The 22,528-nt window shown below is 46.8% G+C and overlaps 1 protein-coding gene across 1 annotated transcript in view; it reads right to left on the bottom strand.

Annotated features, from left to right (window-relative positions):
• Positions 1-17,669: 17,669 nt before the first annotated feature.
• Positions 17,670-22,528, bottom strand: part of LOC106599972 (low-density lipoprotein receptor class A domain-containing protein 4) — a 36,091-nt gene continuing 31,232 nt past the window's right edge. Inside the window, exon 4 of the mRNA XM_082972721.1 lies at positions 17,670-22,081. Within this exon, the coding sequence (XP_082828847.1) occupies positions 21,548-22,081 (534 nt within the window). The 3' untranslated portion in view covers positions 17,670-21,547. The remainder of the gene's footprint in view (positions 22,082-22,528) is intronic.

Raw genomic sequence — 22,528 nt, 5'->3', positions numbered from 1 at the left:
GGGTCCTGGTCTGGTACTATAGCAGTAGGGTCCTGGTACTATAGCAGTAGGGTCCTGGTACTATAGCAGTAGGGTCCTGGTACTATAGCAGTAGGGTCCTGGTACTATAGCAGTAGGGTCCTGGTACTGGTACTATAGCAGTAGGGTCCTGGTGCTGGTACTATAGCAGTAGGGTCCTGGTACTGGTACTATAGCAGTAGGGTCCTGGTACTATAGCAGTAGGGTCCTGGTACTATAGCAGTAGGGTCCTGGTACTGGTACTATAGCAGTAGGGTCCTGGTACTATAGCAGTAGGGTCCTGGTACTATAGCAGTAGGGTCCTGGTACTATAGCAGTAGGGTCCTGGTACTATAGCAGTAGGGTCCTGGTACTATAGCAGTAGGGTCCTGGTACTATAGCAGTAGGGTCCTGGTACTATAGCAGTAGGGTCCTGGTACTATAGCAGTAGGGTCCTGGTACTATAGCAGTAGGGTCCTGGTACTATAGCAGTAGGGTCCTGGTACTATAGCAGTAGGGTCCTGGTCCTGGTACTATAGCAGTAGGGTCCTGGTACTATAGCAGTAGGGTCCTGGTACTATAGCAGTAGGGTCCTGGTACTATAGCAGTAGGGTCCTGGTACTATAGCAGTAGGGTCCTGGTTCTATAGCAGTAGGGTTCTGGTACTATAGCAGTAGGGTCCTGGTCCTGGTACTATAGCAGTAGGGTCCTGGTACTGGTACTATAGCAGTAGGGTCCTGGTACTATAGCAGTAGGGTCCTGGTTCTATAGCAGTAGGGTCCTGGTACTATAGCAGTAGGGTCCTGGTCCTGGTACTATAGCAGTAGGGTCCTGGTCCTGGTACTATAGCAGTAGGGTCCTGGTACTATAGCAGTAGGGTCCTGGTCTGTACTATAGCAGTAGGGTCCTGGTACTATAGCAGTAGGGTCCTGGTACTATAGCAGTAGGGTCCTGGTACTATAGCAGTAGGGTCCTGGTACTATAGCAGTAGGGTCCTGGTACTATAGCAGTAGGGTCCTGGTACTATAGCAGTAGGGTCCTGGTACTATAGCAGTAGGGTCCTGGTACTATAGCAGTAGGGTCCTGGTACTGGTACTATAGCAGTAGGGTCCTGGTACTATAGCAGTAGGGTCCTGGTACTATAGCAGTAGGGTCCTGGTACTATAGCAGTAGGGTCCTGGTCCTGGTACTATAGCAGTAGGGTCCTGGTACTATAGCAGTAGGGTCCTGGTACTATAGCAGTAGGGTCCTGGTACTATAGCAGTAGGGTCCTGGTACTATAGCAGTAGGGTCCTGGTACTATAGCAGTAGGGTCCTGGTACTATAGCAGTAGGGTCCTGGTACTATAGCAGTAGGGTCCTGGTACTATAGCAGTAGGGTCCTGGTACTATAGCAGTAGGGTCCTGGTCTGGTACTATAGCAGTAGGGTCCTGGTCCTGGTACTATAGCAGTAGGGTCCTGGTACTATAGCAGTAGGGTCCTGGTACTATAGCAGTAGGGTCCTGGTACTATAGCAGTAGGGTCCTGGTACTATAGCAGTAGGGTCCTGGTACTATAGCAGTAGGGTCCTGGTACTATAGCAGTAGGGTCCTGGTACTATAGCAGTAGGGTCCTGGTACTATAGCAGTAGGGTCCTGGTACTATAGCAGTAGGGTCCTGGTACTATAGCAGTAGGGTCCTGGTACTATAGCAGTAGGGTCCTGGTCCTGGTACTATAGCAGTAGGGTCCTGGTACTATAGCAGTAGGGTCCTGGTACTATAGCAGTAGGGTCCTGGTACTATAGCAGTAGGGTCCTGGTACTATAGCAGTAGGGTCCTGGTACTATAGCAGTAGGGTCCTGGTACTATAGCAGTAGGGTCCTGGTACTATAGCAGTAGGGTCCTGGTACTATAGCAGTAGGGTCCTGGTCCTGGTACTATAGCAGTAGGGTCCTGGTACTATAGCAGTAGGGTCCTGGTACTATAGCAGTAGGGTCCTGGTCGGACTATAGCAGTAGGGTCCTGGTACTATAGCAGTAGGGTCCTGGTACTATAGCAGTAGGGTCCTGGTACTATAGCAGTAGGGTCCTGGTACTATAGCAGTAGGGTCCTGGTACTATAGCAGTAGGGTCCTGGTACTATAGCAGTAGGGTCCTGGTACTATAGCAGTAGGGTCCTGGTACTATAGCAGTAGGGTCCTGGTACTATAGCAGTAGGGTCCTGGTACTATAGCAGTAGGGTCCTGGTACTATAGCAGTAGGGTCCTGGTACTATAGCAGTAGGGTCCTGGTACTATAGCAGTAGGGTCCTGGTACTATAGCAGTAGGGTCCTGGTACTATAGCAGTAGGGTTCTGGTACTATAGCAGTAGGGTCCTGGTACTATAGCAGTAGGGTCCTGGTACTATAGCAGTAGGGTCCTGGTCTGGTACTATAGCAGTAGGGTCCTGGTACTATAGCAGTAGGGTCCTGGTCCTGGTACTATAGCAGTAGGGTCCTGTCTGTACTATAGCAGTAGGGTCCTGGTCCTGGTACTATAGCAGTAGGGTCCTGGTACTATAGCAGTAGGGTCCTGGTACTATAGCAGTAGGGTCCTGGTACTATAGCAGTAGGGTCCTGGTACTATAGCAGTAGGGTCCTGGTACTATAGCAGTAGGGTCCTGGTACTATAGCAGTAGGGTCCTGGTACTATAGCAGTAGGGTCCTGGTACTATAGCAGTAGGGTCCTGGTACTATAGCAGTAGGGTCCTGGTACTATAGCAGTAGGGTCCTGGTACTATAGCAGTAGGGTCCTGGTACTATAGCAGTAGGGTCCTGGTACTGGTACTATAGCAGTAGGGTCCTGGTACTATAGCAGTAGGGTCCTGGTACTATAGCAGTAGGGTCCTGGTACGGTACTATAGCAGTAGGGTCCTGGTACTATAGCAGTAGGGTCCTGGTACTATAGCAGTAGGGTCCTGGTACTATAGCAGTAGGGTCCTGGTACTATAGCAGTAGGGTCCTGGTACTATAGCAGTAGGGTCCTGGTACTATAGCAGTAGGGTCCTGGTACTATAGCAGTAGGGTCCTGGTCCTGGTACTATAGCAGTAGGGTCCTGGTTCTACAGCAGTAGGGTCCTGGTACTATAGCAGTAGGGTCCTGGTACTATAGCAGTAGGGTCCTGGTACTACAGCAGTAGGGTCCTGGTACTATAGCAGTAGGGTCCTGGTTCTATAGCAGTAGGGTCCTGGTACTATAGCAGTAGGGTCCTGGTACTATAGCAGTAGGGTCCTGGTACTATAGCAGTAGGGTCCTGGTACTATAGCAGTAGGGTCCTGGTACTATAGCAGTAGGGTCCTGGTTCTATAGCAGCAGGGTCCTGGTACTATAGCAGTAGGGTCCTGGTACTATAGCAGTAGGGTCCTGGTACTACAGCAGTAGGGTCCTGGTACTATAGCAGTAGGGTCCTGGTACTATAGCAGTGGGGTCCTGGTACTATAGCAGTAGGGTCCTGGTACTATAGCAGTAGGGTCCTGGTACTATAGCAGTAGGGTCCTGGTACTATAGCAGTAGGGTCCTGGTCCTGGTACTATAGCAGTAGGGTCCTGGTACTATAGCAGTAGGGTCCTGGTCCTGGTACTATAGCAGTAGGGTCCTGGTACTATAGCAGTAGGGTCCTGGTACTATAGCAGTAGGGTCCTGGTACTATAGCAGTAGGGTCCTGGTACTATAGCAGTAGGGTCCTGGTACTATAGCAGTAGGGTCCTGGTACTATAGCAGTAGGGTCCTGGTACTATAGCAGTAGGGTCCTGGTACTATAGCAGTGGGGTCCTGGTACTATAGCAGTAGGGTCCTGGTACTATAGCAGTAGGGTCCTGGTACTATAGCAGTAGGGTCCTGGTACTATAGCAGTAGGGTCCTGGTACTATAGCAGTAGGGTCCTGGTACTGGTACTATAGCAGTAGGGTCCTGGTACTATAGCAGTAGGGTCCTGGTACTATAGCAGTAGGGTCCTGGTACTATAGCAGTAGGGTCCTGGTACTATAGCAGTAGGGTCCTGGTACTGGTACTATAGCAGTAGGGTCCTGGTCGGTACTATAGCAGTAGGGTCCTGGTACTATAGCAGTAGGGTCCTGGTACTATAGCAGTAGGGTCCTGGTACTATAGCAGTAGGGTCCTGGTACTATAGCAGTAGGGTCCTGGTACTATAGCAGTAGGGTCCTGGTACTATAGCAGTAGGGTCCTGGTACTATAGCAGTAGGGTCCTGGTACTATAGCAGTAGGGTCCTGGTACTATAGCAGTAGGGTCCTGGTACTATAGCAGTAGGGTCCTGGTACTATAGCAGTAGGGTCCTGGTTCTATAGCAGTAGGGTCCTGGTACTATAGCAGTAGGGTCCTGGTACTATAGCAGTAGGGTCCTGGTCCTGGTACTATAGCAGTAGGGTCCTGGTACTATAGCAGCAGGGTCCTGGTACTATAGCAGTAGGGTCCTGGTACTATAGCAGTAGGGTCCTGGTACTACAGCAGTAGGGTCCTGGTACTATAGCAGTAGGGTCCTGGTACTATAGCAGTGGGGTCCTGGTACTATAGCAGTAGGGTCCTGGTACTATAGCAGTAGGGTCCTGGTACTATAGCAGTAGGGTCCTGGTACTATAGCAGTAGGGTCCTGGTACTATAGCAGTAGGGTCCTGGTACTATAGCAGTAGGGTCCTGGTACTATAGCAGTAGGGTCCTGGTACTATAGCAGTAGGGTCCTGGTCCTGGTACTATAGCAGTAGGGTCCTGGTACTATAGCAGTAGGGTCCTGGTACTGGTACTATAGCAGTAGGGTCCTGGTACTATAGCAGTAGGGTCCTGGTACTATAGCAGTAGGGTCCTGGTACTATAGCAGTAGGGTCCTGGTACTATAGCAGTAGGGTCCTGGTACTGGTCCTATAGCAGTAGGGTCCTGGTACTATAGCAGTAGGGTCCTGGTACTATAGCAGTAGGGTCCTGGTACTATAGCAGTAGGGTCCTGGTACTATAGCAGTAGGGTCCTGGTACTATAGCAGTAGGGTCCTGGTACTATAGCAGTAGGGTCCTGGTACTATAGCAGTAGGGTCCTGGTACTATAGCAGTAGGGTCCTGGTCCTGGTACTATAGCAGTAGGGTCCTGGTACTATAGCAGTAGGGTCCTGCGTACTATAGCAGTAGGGTCCTGGTCCTGGTACTATAGCAGTAGGGTCCTGGTACTATAGCAGTAGGGTCCTGGTACTATAGCAGTAGGGTCCTGGTACTATAGCAGTAGGGTCCTGGTACTATAGCAGTAGGGTCCTGGTCCTGGTACTATAGCAGTAGGGTCCTGGTACTATAGCAGTAGGGTCCTGGTACTATAGCAGTAGGGTCCTGGTACTGGTACTATAGCAGTAGGGTCCTGGTACTATAGCAGTAGGGTCCTGGTACTATAGCAGTAGGGTCCTGGTACTATAGCAGTAGGGTCCTGGTACTATAGCAGTAGGGTCCTGGTCCTGGTACTATAGCAGTAGGGTCCTGGTACTATAGCAGTAGGGTCCTGGTACTATAGCAGTAGGGTACTGGTCCTGGTACTATAGCAGTAGGGGTCCTGGTACTATAGCAGTAGGGTCCTGGTACTATAGCAGTAGGGTCCTGGTACTATAGCAGAAGGGTCCTGGTACTATAGCAGTAGGGTCCTGGTCCTGGTTCTATAGCAGTAGGGTCCTGGTACTATAGCAGTAGGGTCCTGGTACTATAGCAGTAGGGTCCTGGTACTGGTACTATAGCAGTAGGGTCCTGGTACTGGTACTATAGCAGTAGGGTCCTGGTACTGGTACTATAGCAGTAGGGTCCTGGTACTATAGCAGTAGGGTCCTGGTACTATAGCAGTAGGGTCCTGGTACTATAGCAGTAGGGTCCTGGTACTATAGCAGTAGGGTCCTGGTCCTGGTACTATAGCAGTAGGGTCCTGGTACTATAGCAGTAGGGTCCTGGTACTATAGCAGTAGGGTCCTGGTACTATAGCAGTAGGGTCCTGGTCCTGGTACTATAGCAGTAGGGTCCTGGTACTATAGCAGTAGGGTCCTGGTACTATAGCAGTAGGGTCCTGGTACTATAGCAGTAGGGTCCTGGTTCTGGTCCTATAGCAGTAGGGTCCTGGTACTATAGCAGTAGGGTCCTGGTACTATAGCAGTAGGGTCCTGGTCCTGGTACTATAGCAGTAGGGTCCTGGTACTACAGCAGTAGGGTCCTGGTACTATAGCAGTAGGGTCCTGGTACTATAGCAGTGGGGTCCTGGTACTATAGCAGTAGGGTCCTGGTACTATAGCAGTAGGGTCCTGGTACTATAGCAGTAGGGTCCTGGTACTATAGCAGTAGGGTCCTGGTACTATAGCAGTAGGGTCCTGGTACTATAGCAGTAGGGTCCTGGTACTATAGCAGTAGGGTCCTGGTACTGGTACTATAGCAGTAGGGTCCTGGTACTATAGCAGTAGGGTCCTGGTACTATAGCAGTAGGGTCCTGGTACTATAGCAGTAGGGTCCTGGTACTATAGCAGTAGGGTCCTGGTACTATAGCAGTAGGGTTCTGGTACTATAGCAGTAGGGTCCTGGTACTATAGCAGTAGGGTCCTGGTCCTGGTACTATAGCAGTAGGGTCCTGGTACTATAGCAGTAGGGTCCTGGTACTATAGCAGTAGGGTCCTGTTACTGGTACTATAGCAGTAGGGTCCTGGTACTATAGCAGTAGGGTCCTGGTACTATAGCAGTAGGGTCTATAGCAGTGGTAGGTAGTGGGAAGAACTGAATGAGGACTGCTATAGAGTAGACTAGTAAATGAGGAGGACTGCTATAGAGTAGACTAGTAAATGAGGACTGCTATAGAGTGGACTAGTAAATGAGGAGGACTGCTATAGAGTAGACTAGTAAATGAGGAGGACTGCTATAGAGTAGACTAGTAAATGCGGAGGACTGCTATAGAGTAGACTAGTAAATGAGGACTGCTATAGAGTAGACTAGTAAATGAGGAGGACTGCTATAGAGTAGACTAGTAAATGAGGACTGCTATAGAGTAGACTAGTAAATGAGGAGGACTGCTATAGAGTAGACTAGTAAATGAGGACTGCTATAGAGTGGACTAGTAAATGAGGAGGACTGCTATAGAGTAGACTAGTAAATGGGGAGGACTGCTATAGAGTAGACTAGTAAATGAGGAGGACTGCTATAGATTAGACTAGTAAATGAGGACTGCTATAGAGTAGTCTAGTAAATGAGGAGGACTGCTATAGAGTAGACTAGTAAATGAGGACTGCTATAGAGTAGACTAGTAAATGGGGAGGACTGCTATAGAGTAGACTAGTAAATGGGAGGACTGCTATAGAGTAGACTAGTAAATGAGGACTGCTATAGAGTAGACTAGTAAATGAGGACTGCTATAGAGTAGTCTAGTAAATGAGGAGGACTGCTATAGAGTAGACTAGTAAATGAGGACTGCTATAGAGTAGACTAATAAATGAGGACTGCTATATAGTAGACTAGTAAATGAGGACTGCTATAGAGTAGACTAGTAAATGGGGACTGCTATAGAGTAGACTAGTAAATGGGGAGGACTGCTATAGAGTAGACTAGTAAATGGGGAGGACTGCTATAGAGTAGACTAGTAAATGGGGAGGACTGCTATAGAGTAGACTAGTAAATGAGGAGGACTGCTATAGAGTAGACTAGTAAATGAGGAGGACTGCTATAGAGTAGACTAGTAAATGAGGACTGCTATAGAGTAGACTAATAAATGAGGACTGCTATAGAGTAGACTAGTAAATGAGGACTGCTATAGAGTAGACTAGTAAATGGGGACTGCTATAGAGTAGACTAGTAAATGAGGACTGCTATAGAGTAGACTAGTAAATGGGGAGGACTGCTATAGAGTAGACTAGTAAATGGGGAGGACTGCTACAGAGTAGACTAGTAAATGAGGACTGCTACAAAGTAGACTAGTAAATGGGGAGGACTGCTACAGAGTAGACGAGTAAATGAGGAGGACTGCTGTAGGGTAGACTTGTAAATGAGGACTGCTATAGAGTAGACTAGTATATGAGGAGGACTGCTATAGAGTAGACTAGTAAATGGGGAGGACTGCTATAGAGTAGACTAGTAAATGAGGACTGCTATAGAGTAGACCAGTAAATGAGGACTGCTATAGAGTAGACTAGTAAATGAGGACTGCTATAGAGTAGACTAGTAAATGAGGAGGACTGCTATAGAGTAGACTAGTAAATTAGGAGGACTGCTATAGAGTAGACTAGTAAATGGGGACTGCTATAGAGTAGACTAGTAAATGGGGAGGACTGCTATAGAGTAGACTAGTAAATGGGGAGGACTGCTATAGAGTAGACTAGTAAATGGGGAGGACTGCTATAGAGTAGACTAGTAAATGAGGAGGACTGCTATAGAGTAGACTAGTAAATGAGGAGGACTGCTATAGAGTAGACTAGTAAATGAGGACTGCTATAAAGTAGACTAGTAAATGGGGAGGACTGCTATAGAGTAGACGAGTAAATGAGGAGGACTGCTGTAGGGTAGACTTGTAAATGAGGACTGCTATAGAGTAGACTAGTAAATGAGGACTGCTATAGAGTAGACCAGTAAATGAGGACTGCTATAGAGTAGACTAGTAAATGGGGAGGACTGCTATAGAGTAGACTAGTAAATGAGGAGGACTGCTATAGAGTAGACTAGTAAATGAGGAGGACTGCTATAGAGTAGACTAGTAAATGAGGAGGACTGCTATAGAGTAGACTAGTAAATGGGGAGGACTGCTATAGAGTAGACTAGTAAATGGGGAGGACTGCTATAGAGTAGACTAGTAAATGGGGAGGACTGCTATAGAGTAGACTAGTAAATGAGGAGGACTGCTATAGAGTAGACCAGTAAATGAGGACTGCTATAGAGTAGACTAGTAAATGAGGACTGCTATAGAGTAGACTAGTAAATGAGGACTGCTATAGAGTAGACTAGTAAATGAGGACTGCTATAGAGTAAACTAGTAAATGGGGACTGCTATAGAGTAGACTAGTAAATGAGGACTGCTATAGAGTAGACTAGTAAATGAGGACTGCTATAGAGTAGACTAGTAAATGAGGACTGCTATAGATTAGACCAGTAAATGAGGACTGCTATAGAGTAGACTAGTAAATGAGGACTGCTATAGAGTAGACTAGTAAATGGGGAGGACTGCTATAGAGTAGACTAGGAAATGGGGAGGACTGCTATAGAGTAGACTAGTAAATGGGGACTGCTATAGAGTAGACTAGTAAATGAGGACAGCTATAGAGTAGACTAGTAAATGGGGAGGACTGCTATAGAGTAGACTAGTAAATGAGGACTGCTATAGAGTAGACTAGTAAATGGGGAGGACTGCTATAGAGTATATTAGTAAATGAGGACTGCTATAGAGTAGACTAGTAAATGGGGAGGACTGCTATAGAGTAGACTAGTAAATGAGGACTGCTATAGAGTAGACTAGTAAATGGGGAGGACTGCTATAGACTAGACTAGTAAATGAGGACTGCTATAGAGTAGACTAGTAAATGGGGAGGACTGCTATAGAGTAGACTAGTAAATGGGGAGGACTGCTATAGAGTAGACTAGTAAATGAGGACTGCTATAGAGTAGACTAGTAAATGAGGACTGCTATAGAGTAGACTAGTAAATGGGGAGGACTGCTATAGAGTAGACTAGTAAATGGGGAGGACTGCTATAGAGTAGACTAGTAAATGGGGAGGACTGCTATAGAGTAGACTAGTAAATGAGGACTGCTATAGAGTAGACTAGTAAATGAGGACTGCTATAGAGTAGACTAGTAAATGAGGAGGACTGCTATAGAGTAGACTAGTAAATGAGGACTGCTATAGAGTAGACTAGTAAATGAGGACTGCTATAGAGTAGACTAGTAAATGAGGACTGCTATAGAGTAGACTAGTAAATGAGGACTGCTATAGAGTAGACTAGTAAATGGGGAGGACTGCTATAGAGTAGACTAGTAAATGGGGAGGACTGCTATAGAGTAGACTAGTAAATGGGGAGGACTGCTATAGAGTAGACTAGTAAATGAGGACAGCTATAGAGTAGACTAGTAAATGGAGAGGACTGCTATAGAGTAGACTAGTAAATGAGGACTGCTATAGAGTAGACTAGTAAATGGGGAGGACTGCTATAGAGTATACTAGTAAATGAGGACTGCTATAGAGTAGACTAGTAAATGGGGAGGACTGCTATAGAGTAGACTAGTAAATGAGGACAGCTATAGAGTAGACTAGTAAATGCGGAGGACTGCTATAGAGTAGACTAGTAAATGAGGACTGCTATAGAGTAGACTAGTAAATGGGGAGGACTGCTATAGAGTAGACTCGTAAATGAGGACTGCTATAGAGTAGACTAGTAAATGGGGAGGACTGCTATAGAGTAGACTAGTAAATGGGGAGGACTGCTATAGAGTAGACTAGTAAATGAGGACTGCTATAGAGTAGACTAGTAAATGGGGAGGACTGCTATAGAGTAGACTAGTAAATGAGGAGGACTGCTATAGAGTAGACTAGTAAATGGGGAGGACTGCTATAGAGTAGACTAGTAAATGAGGACTGCTATAGAGTAGACTAGTAAATGGGGAGGACTGCTATAGAGTAGACTAGTAAATGGGGAGGACTGCTATAGAGTAGACTAGTAAATGAGGACTGCTATAGAGTAGACTAGTAAATGGGGAGGACTGCTATAGAGTAGACTAGTAAATGAGGACTGCTATAGAGTAGACTAGTAAATGGGGAGGACTGCTATAGAGTAGACTAGTAAATGAGGACTGCTATAGAGTAGACTAGTAAATGGGGAGGACTGCTATAGAGTAGACTAGTAAATGAGGACTGCTATAGAGTAGACTAGTAAATGGGGAGGACTGCTATAGAGTAGACTAGTAAATGGGGAGGACTGCTATAGAGTAGACTAGTAAATGAGGACTGCTATAGAGTAGACTAGTAAATGGGGAGGACTGCTATAGAGTAGACTAGTAAATGAGGACTGCTATAGAGTAGACTAGTAAATGGGGAGGACTGCTATAGAGTAGACTAGTAAATGAGGACTGCTATAGAGTAGACTAGTAAATGGGGAGGACTGCTATAGAGTAGACTAGTAAATGAGGACTGCTATAGAGTAGACTAGTAAATGGGGAGGACTGCTATAGAGTAGACTAGTAAATGGGGAGGACTGCTATAGAGTAGACTAGTAAATGGGGAGGACTGCTATAGAGTAGACTAGTAAATGAGGACTGCTATAGAGTAGACTAGTAAATGGGGAGGACTGCTATAGAGTAGACTAGTAAATGAGGACAGCTATAGAGTAGACTAGTAAATGGGGAGGACTGCTATAGAGTAGACTAGTAAATGAGGAGGACTGCTGTAGGGTAGACTTGTAAATGAGGACTGCTATAGAGTAGACTAGTAAATGGGGAGGACTGCTATAGAGTAGACTAGTAAATGGGGAGGACTGCTATAGAGTAGACTAGTAAATGAGGAGGACTGCTATAGAGTAGACTAGTAAATGGGGAGGACTGCTATAGAGTAGACTAGTAAATGGGGAGGACTGCTATAGAGTAGACTAGCCCATAATGACAAAGTGAAAACAGGCTTTTAGAAATGTCATGGAGGTAACCAAGAACCCAATGGTCACTCTGACAGAGCTCCAGAGTTCCTCTGTGGAGATGGGAGAACTTTCAAGATGGACAACCATCTCTGCAGCACTCCACCAATCAAGGCAGGCGGAAGCCACTTCTCAGTAAAAGGCACATTACAGCCCGCTTGGAGTTTGCCAAAAGGCACCTAAAGGACTCTCAGACCATGAGAAACAAGATTCTCTGGTCTGATGAAACCAAGATTGAAATCTTTGGCCTGAAAGCCAAGCGTCACGTCTGGAGGAAACCTGGCACCATCCCTACGGTGAAGCATGGTGGTGGCAGCATCATGCCGTGGGGATGTTTTTCAGTGGCAGGGACTGGGAGACTAGTCAGGATCGAGGCAAAGATAAACGGAGCAAAGTACCTTGATGAAAACCTGCTCCAGATCGCTCAGGACCTCAGACTAGGGTGAAGGTTCACCTTCCAACAGGACAACGACCCTAAGCACCCAGCCAAGACAACGTAGGAGTGGCTTCGGGACAAGTCTCTGAATGTCCTTGAGTGCCCCAGCCAGAGCCCGGACTTGAACCCGATCTAAACATCTCTGGAGAGACCTGAAAATAGCTGTGCAGCGACGCTCCCCATCCAAGCTGACAGAGCTTGAGAGGATCTGCAGAGAAGAATGGGAGAAACTCCCCAAATACAGGTGTGTCAAGCTTGTAGCGTCACACCCAAGACGACTAGAGGCTGTAATCGCTGCCAAAGGTGCTTCAACAAAGTACTGAGTAAAGGGTCTGAATACTTATGTAAATGTGATATAACATTTTTTGGGGGCAAGTTTTTGTTTATGGGGTATTGTGTGCAGATTGATGAGGGGGGGGGGGGGGGAAGTTTTTAATACATTTTAGAATAAGGCTGTAACGTAACAAAATGTGGAAAAAGTCACTGGGTCTGAATGCTTTCCGAATGTAGTGTATGAAGTGCTGAGAACATTTAGCTATAGAGAAACCTCTATATAGAGGAGTCTGGACAGAGAGAGAGAGATGTTAAAACATCTAGAGGGGCTGTGTGTTGAGCTATAGAGAAACCTCTATATAGAGGAGACTGGACAGAGAGAGAGAGATGTTAAAACATTTACATTTACGTCATTTAGCAGACGCTCTCATCCAGACCGACTTACAGCAGTGAATTCGTACATTTCATACATTTTTCCCCCCCGTACTGGTCCCCCGTGGGAATCGAACCCACAACCCTGGCGTTGCAAACACCATGCTCTACCAACTGAGCCACAGGGGACAGCACACGGTTGGCTGTAGGTCTGTCTTCTCTCTAATGGACGTCCAGACCAGGGGGCTAGCTAGCTGTTCTAATCACCCAGGTCTGTCTTCTCTCTAATGGACGTCCAGACCAGGGGGCTAGCTAGCTGTTCTAATCACCCAGGTCTGTCTTCTCTCTAATGGACGTCCAGACCAGGGGGCTAGCTAGCTGTTCTAATCACCCAGGTCTGTCTTCTCTCTAATGGACGTCCAGACCAGGGGGCTAGCTAGCTGTTCTAATCACCCAGGTCTGTCTTCTCTCTAATGGACGTCCAGACCAGGGGGCTAGCTAGCTGTTCTAATCACCCAGGCCTGTCTTCTCTCTAATGGACGTCCAGACCAGGGAGCTAGCTGTTCTAATCACCCAGGTCTGTCTTCTCTCTAATGGACGTCCAGACCAGGGGGCTAGCTGTTCTAATCACCCAGGTCTGTCTTCTCTCTAATGGACGTCCAGACCAGGGGGCTAGCTAGCTGTTCTAATCACCCAGGTCTGTCTTCTCTCTAATGGACGTCCAGACCAGGGGGCTAGCTAGCTGTTCTAATCACCCAGGTCTGTCTTCTCTCTAATGGACATCCAGACCAGGGGGCTAGCTGTTCTAATCACCCAGGTCTGTCTTCTCTCTAATGGACGTCCAGACCAGGGGGCTAGCTAGCTGTTCTAATCACCCAGGTCTGTCTTCTCTCTAATGGACGTCCAGACCAGGGGGCTAGCTGTTCTAATCACCCAGGTCTGTCTTCTCTCTAATGGACGTCCAGACCAGGGGGCTAGCTAGCTGTTCTAATCACCCAGGTCTGTCTTCTCTCTAATGGACGTCCAGACCAGGGGGCTAGCTGTTCTAATCACCCAGGTCTGTCTTCTCTCTAATGGACGTCCAGACCAGGGGGCTAGCTGTTCTAATCACCCAGGTCTGTCTTCTCTCTAATGGACGTCCAGACCAGGGGGCTAGCTGTTCTAATCACCCAGGTCTGTCTTCTCTCTAATGGACGTCCAGACCAGGGGGCTAGCTGTTCTAATCACCCAGTCTCAAGCAGCTAAAGTGATGATGTCAGAGAAAAGGAAAGTACTACTGAGGGTAGACAATGACCCGTCCCAAATGGCACCTTATTCCCATAGAACTCTGGTCAAATGGCACCTTATTCCCATAGAACTCTGGTCAAATGGCACCTTATTCCCATAGAACTCTGGTCAAATGGCACCTTATTCCCATAGAGCTCTGGTCAAATGGCACCTTATTCCCACAGAGCTCTGGTCAAATGGCACTTTATTCCCATATAGCTCTGGTCAAATGGCACCTTATTCCCACAGAGCTCTGGTCAAATGGCACTTTATTCCCATAGAGCTCTGTTCAAATGGCACCTTATTCCCACAGAGCTCTGGTCAAATGGCACCTTATTCCCATAGAGCTCTGGTTAAATGGCACTTTATTCCCACAGAGCTCTGGTCAAATGGCACTTTATTCCCATAGAGCTCTGGTCAAATGGCACTTTATTCCCATAGAGCTCTGGTCAAATGGCACCTTATTCCCATAGAACTCTGGTCAAATGGCACTTTATTCCCACCGAGCTCTGGTCAAATGGCACCTTATTCCCATAGAACTCTGGTCAAATGGCACTTTATTCCCATAGAGCTCTGGTCAAATGGCACCTTATTCCCACAGAGCTCTGGTCAAATGGCACCTTATTCCCATAGAGCTCTGGTCAAATGGCACTTTATTCCCATATAGCTCTGGTCAAATGGCACTTTATTCCCATATAGCTCTGGTCAAATGGCACTTTATTCCCATAGAGCTCTGGTCAAATGGCACCTTATTCCCTTAGAACTCTGGTCAAATGGCACCTTATTGTTGTGGATTAGTTACTAAGTCTCTCAGGGTCCTGGTCAGTGTTGTGGATTAGTTACTAAGTCTCTCAGGGTCCTGGTCAGTGTTGTGGATTAGTTACTAAGTCTCTCAGGGTCCTGGTCAGTGTTGTGGATTAGTTACTAAGTCTCTCAGGGGCCTGGTCAGTGTTGTGGATTAGTTACTAAGTCTCTCAGGGGCCTGGTCAGTGTTGTGGATTAGTTACTAAGTCTCTCAGGGGCCTGGTCAGTGTTGTGGATTAGTTACTAAGTCTCTCAGGGTCCTGGTCAGTGTTGTGGATTAGTTACTAAGTCTCTCAGGGTCCTGGTCAGTGTTGTGGATTAGTTACTAAGTCTCTCAGGGGCCTGGTCAGTGTTGTGGATTAGTTACTAAGTCTCTCAGGGTCCTGGTCAGTGTTGTGGATTAGTTACTAAGTCTCTCAGGGGCCTGGTCAGTGTTGTGGATTAGTTACTAAGTCTCTCAGGGGCCTGGTCAGTGTTGTGGATTAGTTACTAAGTCTCTCAGGGTCCTGGTCAGTGTTGTGGATTAGTTACTAAGTCTCTCAGGGGCCTGGTCAGTGTTGTGGATTAGTTACTAAGTCTCTCAGGGTCCTGGTCAGTGTTGTGGATTAGTTACTAAGTCTCTCAGGGGCCTAGTCAGTGTTGTGGATTAGTTACTAAGTCTCTCAGGGGCCTGGTCAGTGTTGTGGATTAGTTACTAAGTCTCTCAGGGTCCTGGTCAGTGTTGTGGATTAGTTACTAAGTCTCTCAGGGGCCTGGTCAGTGTTGTGGATTAGTTACTAAGTCTCTCAGGGGCCTGGTCAGTGTTGTGGATTAGTTACTAATTCTCTCAGGGGCCTGGTCAGTGTTGTGGATTAGTTACTAAGTCTCTCAGGGTCCTGGTCAGTGTTGTGGATTAGTTACTAAGTCTCTCAGGGTCCCGGTCAGTGTTGTGGATTAGTTACTAAGTCTCTCAGGGTCCCGGTCAGTGTTGTGGATTAGTTACTAAGTCTCTCAGGGTCCTGGTCAGTGTTGTGGATTAGTTACTAAGTCTCTCAGGGTCCCGGTCAGTGTTGTGGATTAGTTACTAAGTCTCTCAGGGGCCTGGTCAGTGTTGTGGATTAGTTACTAAGTCTCTCAGGGGCCTGGTCAGTGTTGTGGATTAGTTACTAAGTCTCTCAGGGTCCTGGTCAGTGTTGTGGATTAGTTACTAAGTCTCTCAGGGGCCTGGTCAGTGTTGTGGATTAGCTACTAAGTCTCTCAGGGGCCCGGTCAGTGTTGTGGATTAGTTACTAAGTCTCTCAGGGTCCCGGTCAGTGTTGTGGATTAGTTACTAAGTCTCTCAGGGTCCTGGTCAGTGTTGTGGATTAGTTACTAAGTCTCTCAGGGTCCTGGTCAGTGTTGTGGATTAGTTACTAAGTCTCTCAGGGGCCTGGTCAGTGTTGTGGATTAGTTACTAAGTCTCTCAGGGTCCCGGTCAGTGTTGTGGATTAGTTACTAAGTCTCTCAGGGTCCTGGTCAGTGTTGTGGATTAGTTACTAAGTCTCTCAGGGGCCTGGTCAGTGTTGTGGATTAGTTACTAAGTCTCTCAGGGTCCTGGTCAGTGTTGTGGATTAGTTACTAAGTCTCTCAGGGTCCTGGTCAGTGTTGTGGATTAGTTACTAAGTCTCTCAGGGTCCTGGTCAGTGTTGTGGATTAGTTACTAAGTCTCTCAGGGTCCTGGTCAGTGTTGTGGATTAGTTACTAAGTCTCTCAGGGTCCTGGTCAGTGTTGTGGATTAGTTACTAAGTCTCTCAGGGGCCTGGTCAGTGTTGTGGATTAGTTACTAAGTCTCTCAGGGGCCTGGTCAGTGTTGTGGATTAGTTACTAAGTCTCTCAGGGGCCTGGTCAGTGTTGTGGATTAGTTACTAAGTCTCTCAGGGTCCTGGTCAGTGTTGTGGATTAGTTACTAAGTCTCTCAGGGGCCTGGTCAGTGTTGTGGATTAGCTACTAAGTCTCTCAGGGGCCCGGTCAGTGTTGTGGATTAGTTACTAAGTCTCTCAGGGTCCCGGTCAGTGTTGTGGATTAGTTACTAAGTCTCCCTCTACTGTACTAGACTGTGTGGTGGGACTGATAGGTACTAGGCTGGGTTCTACAGGGTAGTCGGTGTACTGGGTGGTAGTGGGACTGATGGTTCTACAGGGTAGTCGGTGTACTGGGTGGTAGTGGGACTGATAGGTACTAGGCTGGGTTCTACAGGGTAGTCGGTGTACTGGGTGGTAGTCGGTGTACTGGGTGGTAGTGGGACTGATAGGTACTAGGCTGGGTTCTACAGGGTAGTCGGTGTACTGGGTGGTAGTGGGACTGATGGGTACTAGGCTGGGTTCTACAGGGTAGTCGGTGTACTGGGTGGTAGTGGGACTGATAGGTACTAGGCTGGGTTCTACAGGGTAGTCGGTGTACTGGGTGGTAGTCAGTGTACTGGGTGGTAGTGGGACTGATAGATACTAGACTGGGTTCTACAGGGTAGTCGGTGTACTGGGTGGTAGTCGATGTACTGGGTGGTAGTGGGACTGATAGATACTAGGCTGGGTTCTACAGGGTAGTCAGTGTACTGGGTGGTAGTGGGACTGATGGGTACTAGGCTGGGTTTTACAGGGTAGTCGGTGTACTGGGTGGTAGTGGGACTGATGGTTCTACAGGGTAGTTGGTGTACTGGGTGGTAGTGGGACTGATAGATAATAGGCTGTTGGTCCTCCAATAGGAAGAGGCCTCGCCCTACCATCTGCTCCTACCTTACCTTTGGAGCCAGAGTTCAATCAATCAATCAATCAATCAATCAATCAATCAATCCACTCCTGACAGGACAACAATGCACATCGTCCCATCTGTTGTTTCTCTGTTTACGCTCCAACAAATAGACAATAACAACTTTACATAACACTTATTTTTTTAATGTTTTAATATTAGTTACTTAGACAAATCAGTTCCCCTCCTCTGTTTCCACGGTAACCTTGGCACTAAGATTTGGATGTTTGAGTCGTTCCTCTTCCATCTTGGTTGAACACAGACCAGGTATAGAACCTCCTCAGTCCAGCTCTGGGTCGGTACAGACCCTGGTCTGTATAAAACCCCTCAGTCCAGCTCGGTACAGACCCTGGTCTGTATAAAACCTCCTCAGTCCAGCTCGGGGTCGATACAGACCCTGGTCTGTATAAAACCTCCTCAGTCCAGCTCTGGGTCGGTACAGACCCTGGTCTGTATAAAACCTCCTCAGTCCAGCTCGGTACAGACCCTGGTCTGTATAAAACCTCCTCAGTCCAGCTCTGGGTCGGTACAGACCCTGGTCTGTATAAAACCTCCTCAGTCCAGCTCTGGGTCGGTACAGACCCTGGTCTGTATAAAACCTCCTCAGTCCAGCTCGGGGTTGATACAGACCCTGGTCTGTATAAAACCTCCTCAGTCCAGACCCTGGTCTGTATAAAACCCCTCAGTCCAGCTCTGGGTCGATACAGACCCTGGTCTGTATAAAACCTCCTCAGTCCAGCTCGGTACAGATCCTGGTCTGTATAAAACCTCCTCAGTCCATCTTGGTTGATCACAGACCCTGTCTGTATAAAACCTCCTCAGTCCAGCTCGGGGTCGGTACAGACCCTGGTCTGTATAAAACCTCCTCAGTCCAGCTCGGGGTCGATACAGACCCTGGTCTGTATAAAACCTCCTCAGTCCAGCTCTGGGTCGGTACAGACCCTGGTCTGTATAAAACCCCTCAGTCCAGCTCTGGGTCGATACAGACCCTGGTCTGTATAAAACCTCCTCAGTCCAGCTCGGTACAGACCCTGGTCTGTATAAAACCTCCTCAGTCCAGCTCGGGGTCGATACAGACCCTGGTCTGTATAAAACCTCCTCAGTCCAGCTCGGGGTCGATACAGACCCTGGTCAGTATAAAACCTCCTCAGTCCAGCTCGGGGTCGGTACAGACCCTGGTCTGTATAAAACCTCCTCAGTCCAGCTCGGGGTCGGTACAGACCCTGGTCTGTACAGGTCATTCAAGAGAATAAAGAGATGGGTCTAATATTATAGATGTTCCCACATGAAAGAGAAAATAAAATGAAAAGATGGCTACAAACATCCCCCTGCAGTGACAGCTATTTTCAATCAATGGAAAAAGACATTTATGCTTGGTTCCTCTCTGTGTAGCAGGTCGATAATGTTGTGTTTAGTTGTAGCAGGTCGATAATGTTGTGTTTAGTTGTACAGGTTGATAATGTTGTAGCAGGTTGATAATGTTGTATTTAGTTGTAGCAGGTTGGTAATGTTGTGTTGAGTTGTAGCAGGTTGGTAATGTTGTGTTGAGTTGTAGCAGGTTGGTAATGTTGTGTTTAGTTGTGCAGGTTGGTATTGTTGTGTTGAGTTGTAGCAGGTTGGTAATGTTGTGTTGAGTTGTAGCAGGTTGGTAATGTTGTGTTTAGGGCAGGTTGGTAATGTTGTGTTTAATTGTAGCAGGTTGGTAATGTTGTAGCAGATTAGTAATGTTGTATTTAGTTGTAGCAGGTTGGTAATGTTGTGTTGAGTTGTAGCAGGTTGATAATGTTGTAGCAGGTTGGTAATGTTGTGTTGAGTTGTAGCAGGTTGATAATGTTGTGTTTAGTTGTAGCAGGTTGGTAATGTTGTAGCAGGTTGGTAATGTTGTGTTGAGTTGTAGCAGGTTGGTAATGTTGTGTTTAGTTGTAGCAGGTTGGTAATGTTGTAGCAGGTTGGTAATGTTGTGTTTAGTTGTATAGGTTGATAATGTTGTAGCAGGTTGATAATGTTGTGTTGAGTTGTAGCAGGTTGATAATGTTGTGTTGAGTTGTAGCACGGTTGATAATGTTGTGTTGAGTTGTAGCAGGTTGGTAATGTTGTGTTGAGTTGTAGCAGGTTGGTAATGTTGTGTTTAGTTGTGCAGGTTGGTAATGTTGTAGCAGGTTGGTAATGTTGTGTTTAGTTGTAGCAGGTTGGTAATGTTGTGTTGAGTTGTAGCAGGTTGGTAATGTTGTGTTTAGTTGTAGCAGGTTGGTAATGTTGTAGCAGGTTGGTAATGTTGTGTTTAGTTGTAGCAGGTTGATAATGTTGTGTTTAGTTGTATAGGTTGATAATGTTGTGTTGAGTTGTAGCAGGTTGGTAATGTTGTGTTGAGTTGTAGCAGGTTGGTAATGTTGTGTTGAGTTGTAGCAGGTTGGTAATGTTGTGTTGAGTTGTAGCAGGTTGGTAATGATGTGTTTAGTTGTAGCAGGTTGGTAATGTTGTAGCAGGTTGGTAATGTTGTGTTGAGTTGTAGCAGGTTGGTAATGTTGTGTTGAGTTGTAGCAGGTTGGTAATGTTGTGTTGAGTTGTAGCAGGTTGATAATGTTGTAGCAGGTTGGTAATGTGTGTGTTGAGTTGTAGCAGGTTGATAATGTTGTGTTTAGTTGTAGCAGGTTGGTAATGTTGTAGCAGGTTGGTAATGTTGTGTTTAGTTGTAGCAGGTTGGTAATGTTGTGTTTAGTTGTAGCAGGTTGGTAATGTTGTAGCAGGTTGGTAATGTTGTGTTTAGTTGTATAGGTTGATAATGTTGTAGCAGGTTGATAATGTTGTGTTGAGTTGTAGCAGGTTGGTAATGTTGTGTTGAGTTGTAGCAGGTTGGTAATGTTGTGTTTAGTTGTGCAGGTTGGTAATGTTGTAGCAGGTTGGTAATGTTGTGTTTAGTTGTAGCAGGTTGGTAATGTTGTGTTGAGTTGTAGCAGGTTGGTAATGTTGTGTTGAGTTGTAGCAGGTTGGTAATGTTGTGTTGAGTTGTAGCAGGTTGGTAATGTTGTGTTGAGTTGTAGCAGGTTGGTAATGTTGTGTTGAGTTGTAGCAGGTTGGTAATGATGTGTTTAGTTGTAGCAGGTTGGTAATGTTGTAGCAGGTTGGTAATGTTGTGTTGAGTTGTAGCAGGTTGGTAATGTTGTGTTTAGTTGTAGCAGGTTGGTATTGTTGTGTTGAGTTGTAGCAGGTTGGTAATGATGTGTTTAGTTGTAGCAGGTTGGTAATGTTGTAGCAGGTTGGTAATGTTGTGTTGAGTTGTAGCAGGTTGATAATGTTGTGTTTAGTTGTAGCAGGTTGGTAATGTTGTATTTAGTTGTAGCAGGTTGGTAATGTTGTGTTTAGTTGTGCAGGTTGGTAATGTTGTGTTGAGTTGTGCAGGTTGGTAATGTTGTGTTGAGTTGTAGCAGGTTGGTAATGTTGTAGCAGGTTGATAATGTTGTGTTTAGTTGTAGCAGTAATAATGTTGTGTTTAGTTGTGCAGGTTGTTAATGTTGTGTTTAGTTGTGCAGGTTGATAATGTTGTAGCAGGTTAGTAATGTTGTGTTTAGTTGTAGCAGGTTGATAATGTTGTGTTTAGTTGTGCAGGTTGATAATGTTGTAGCAGGTTGATAATGTTGTGTTTAGTTGTGCAGGTTGATAATGTTGTAGCATGTTGGTAATGTTGTGTTTAGTTGTGCAGGTTGGTAATGTTGTGTTTAGTTGTGCAGGTTGATAATGTTGTGTTTACTTGTAGCAGGTTGGTAATGTTGTAGCAGGTTGGTAATGTTGTGTTTAGTTGTATAGGTTGATAATGTTGTAGCAGGTTGATAATGTTGTGTTTAGTTGTATAGGTTGATAATGTTGTAGCAGGTTGATAATGTTGTGTTTAGTTGTGCAGGTTGGTAATGTTGTGTTTAGTTGTGCATCCTGGGAGTGTCGGTCCATCAAGAGATTGTCCTTTACAGGGGGAGGAGTCTCCGACAGCATAGTCCCTCCTCCATCTCACCTCAGCTCCTCCCCTTTCCTGCCCTTGGCAGGTATTGTGCTTTCCGATTGGCCCTGCAGGCTGGTCCCGCCCCCGGTCCAGGTCCCGAGTGTGTTATCGCTGTGCGGGTGGTGAAAGAAGCCAGGGTAGTGCTGACCAATCACCTCGCAATACGCCGGAGGCGGGTGTTCCATGCGTCCGTGGCTGCTGCTGCTATTGGCTACGCTGATACCAGAGTTACTGCTGGGTGGCCTCGGCCCTCCAGCCCCTCCACCGTGCACGTCTATCGCGTCGCTGTGAAAGATGGTTCTGTTGGGAGGGGCCCTGACCGACTCTCTGTTCAACTCTAACTGCTGCTCCGGGTCCCTCAGCTGTAAGGTACAGGGACCCTGGTAGGGCGGGGGCTCCTCTCCGTCAGACAGGGAGATGGTGGGGGGAAGATGGAGGTCGCGGGTCAGGTAGTGGCAGGTGGGCTGGAAGCGACTGAAACGCTCCCTGGACATAAAGGACGAGGCTGTGAACCTCTCCCTTGTCTGGGGCACATACAGCACCTAAACACAGAGATAGATAGAGGGTTAGACAGATACAGCACCTAGACACAGAGATAGATAGAGGGTTAGATAGATACAGCACCTAGACACAGAGATAGATAGAGGGTTAGATAGATACAGCACCTAGTCCTATAGACACAGAGATAGATAGATAGAGGGTTAGAGAGATACAGCACCTAGACACAGAGATAGATAGAGGGTTAGATAGATACAGAGGATAGATAGATTGGATCCAGTGGGGGTCCATTACTAAACAGATTGGATCCAGTGGGGGTCCCCGGGCCGGGGGTCCATTACTAAACAGATTGGATCCAGTGGGGGTCCATTACTAAACAGATTGGATCCAGTGGGGGTCCATTACTAAACAGATTGGATCCAGTGGGGGTCCATAACTAAACAGATTGGATCCAGTGGGGGTCCATTACTAAACAGATTGGATCCAGTGGG

Source organism: Salmo salar, unplaced genomic scaffold (assembly GCF_965601325.2).
Source record: "Salmo salar unplaced genomic scaffold, fSalSal1 ptg001042l, whole genome shotgun sequence".
NCBI classification, from domain to species: domain Eukaryota; kingdom Metazoa; phylum Chordata; class Actinopteri; order Salmoniformes; family Salmonidae; genus Salmo; species Salmo salar.
The sequence above is the reverse complement of the archived record's forward strand: the minus strand, read 5'-3'. Positions and strand labels throughout refer to the sequence as shown.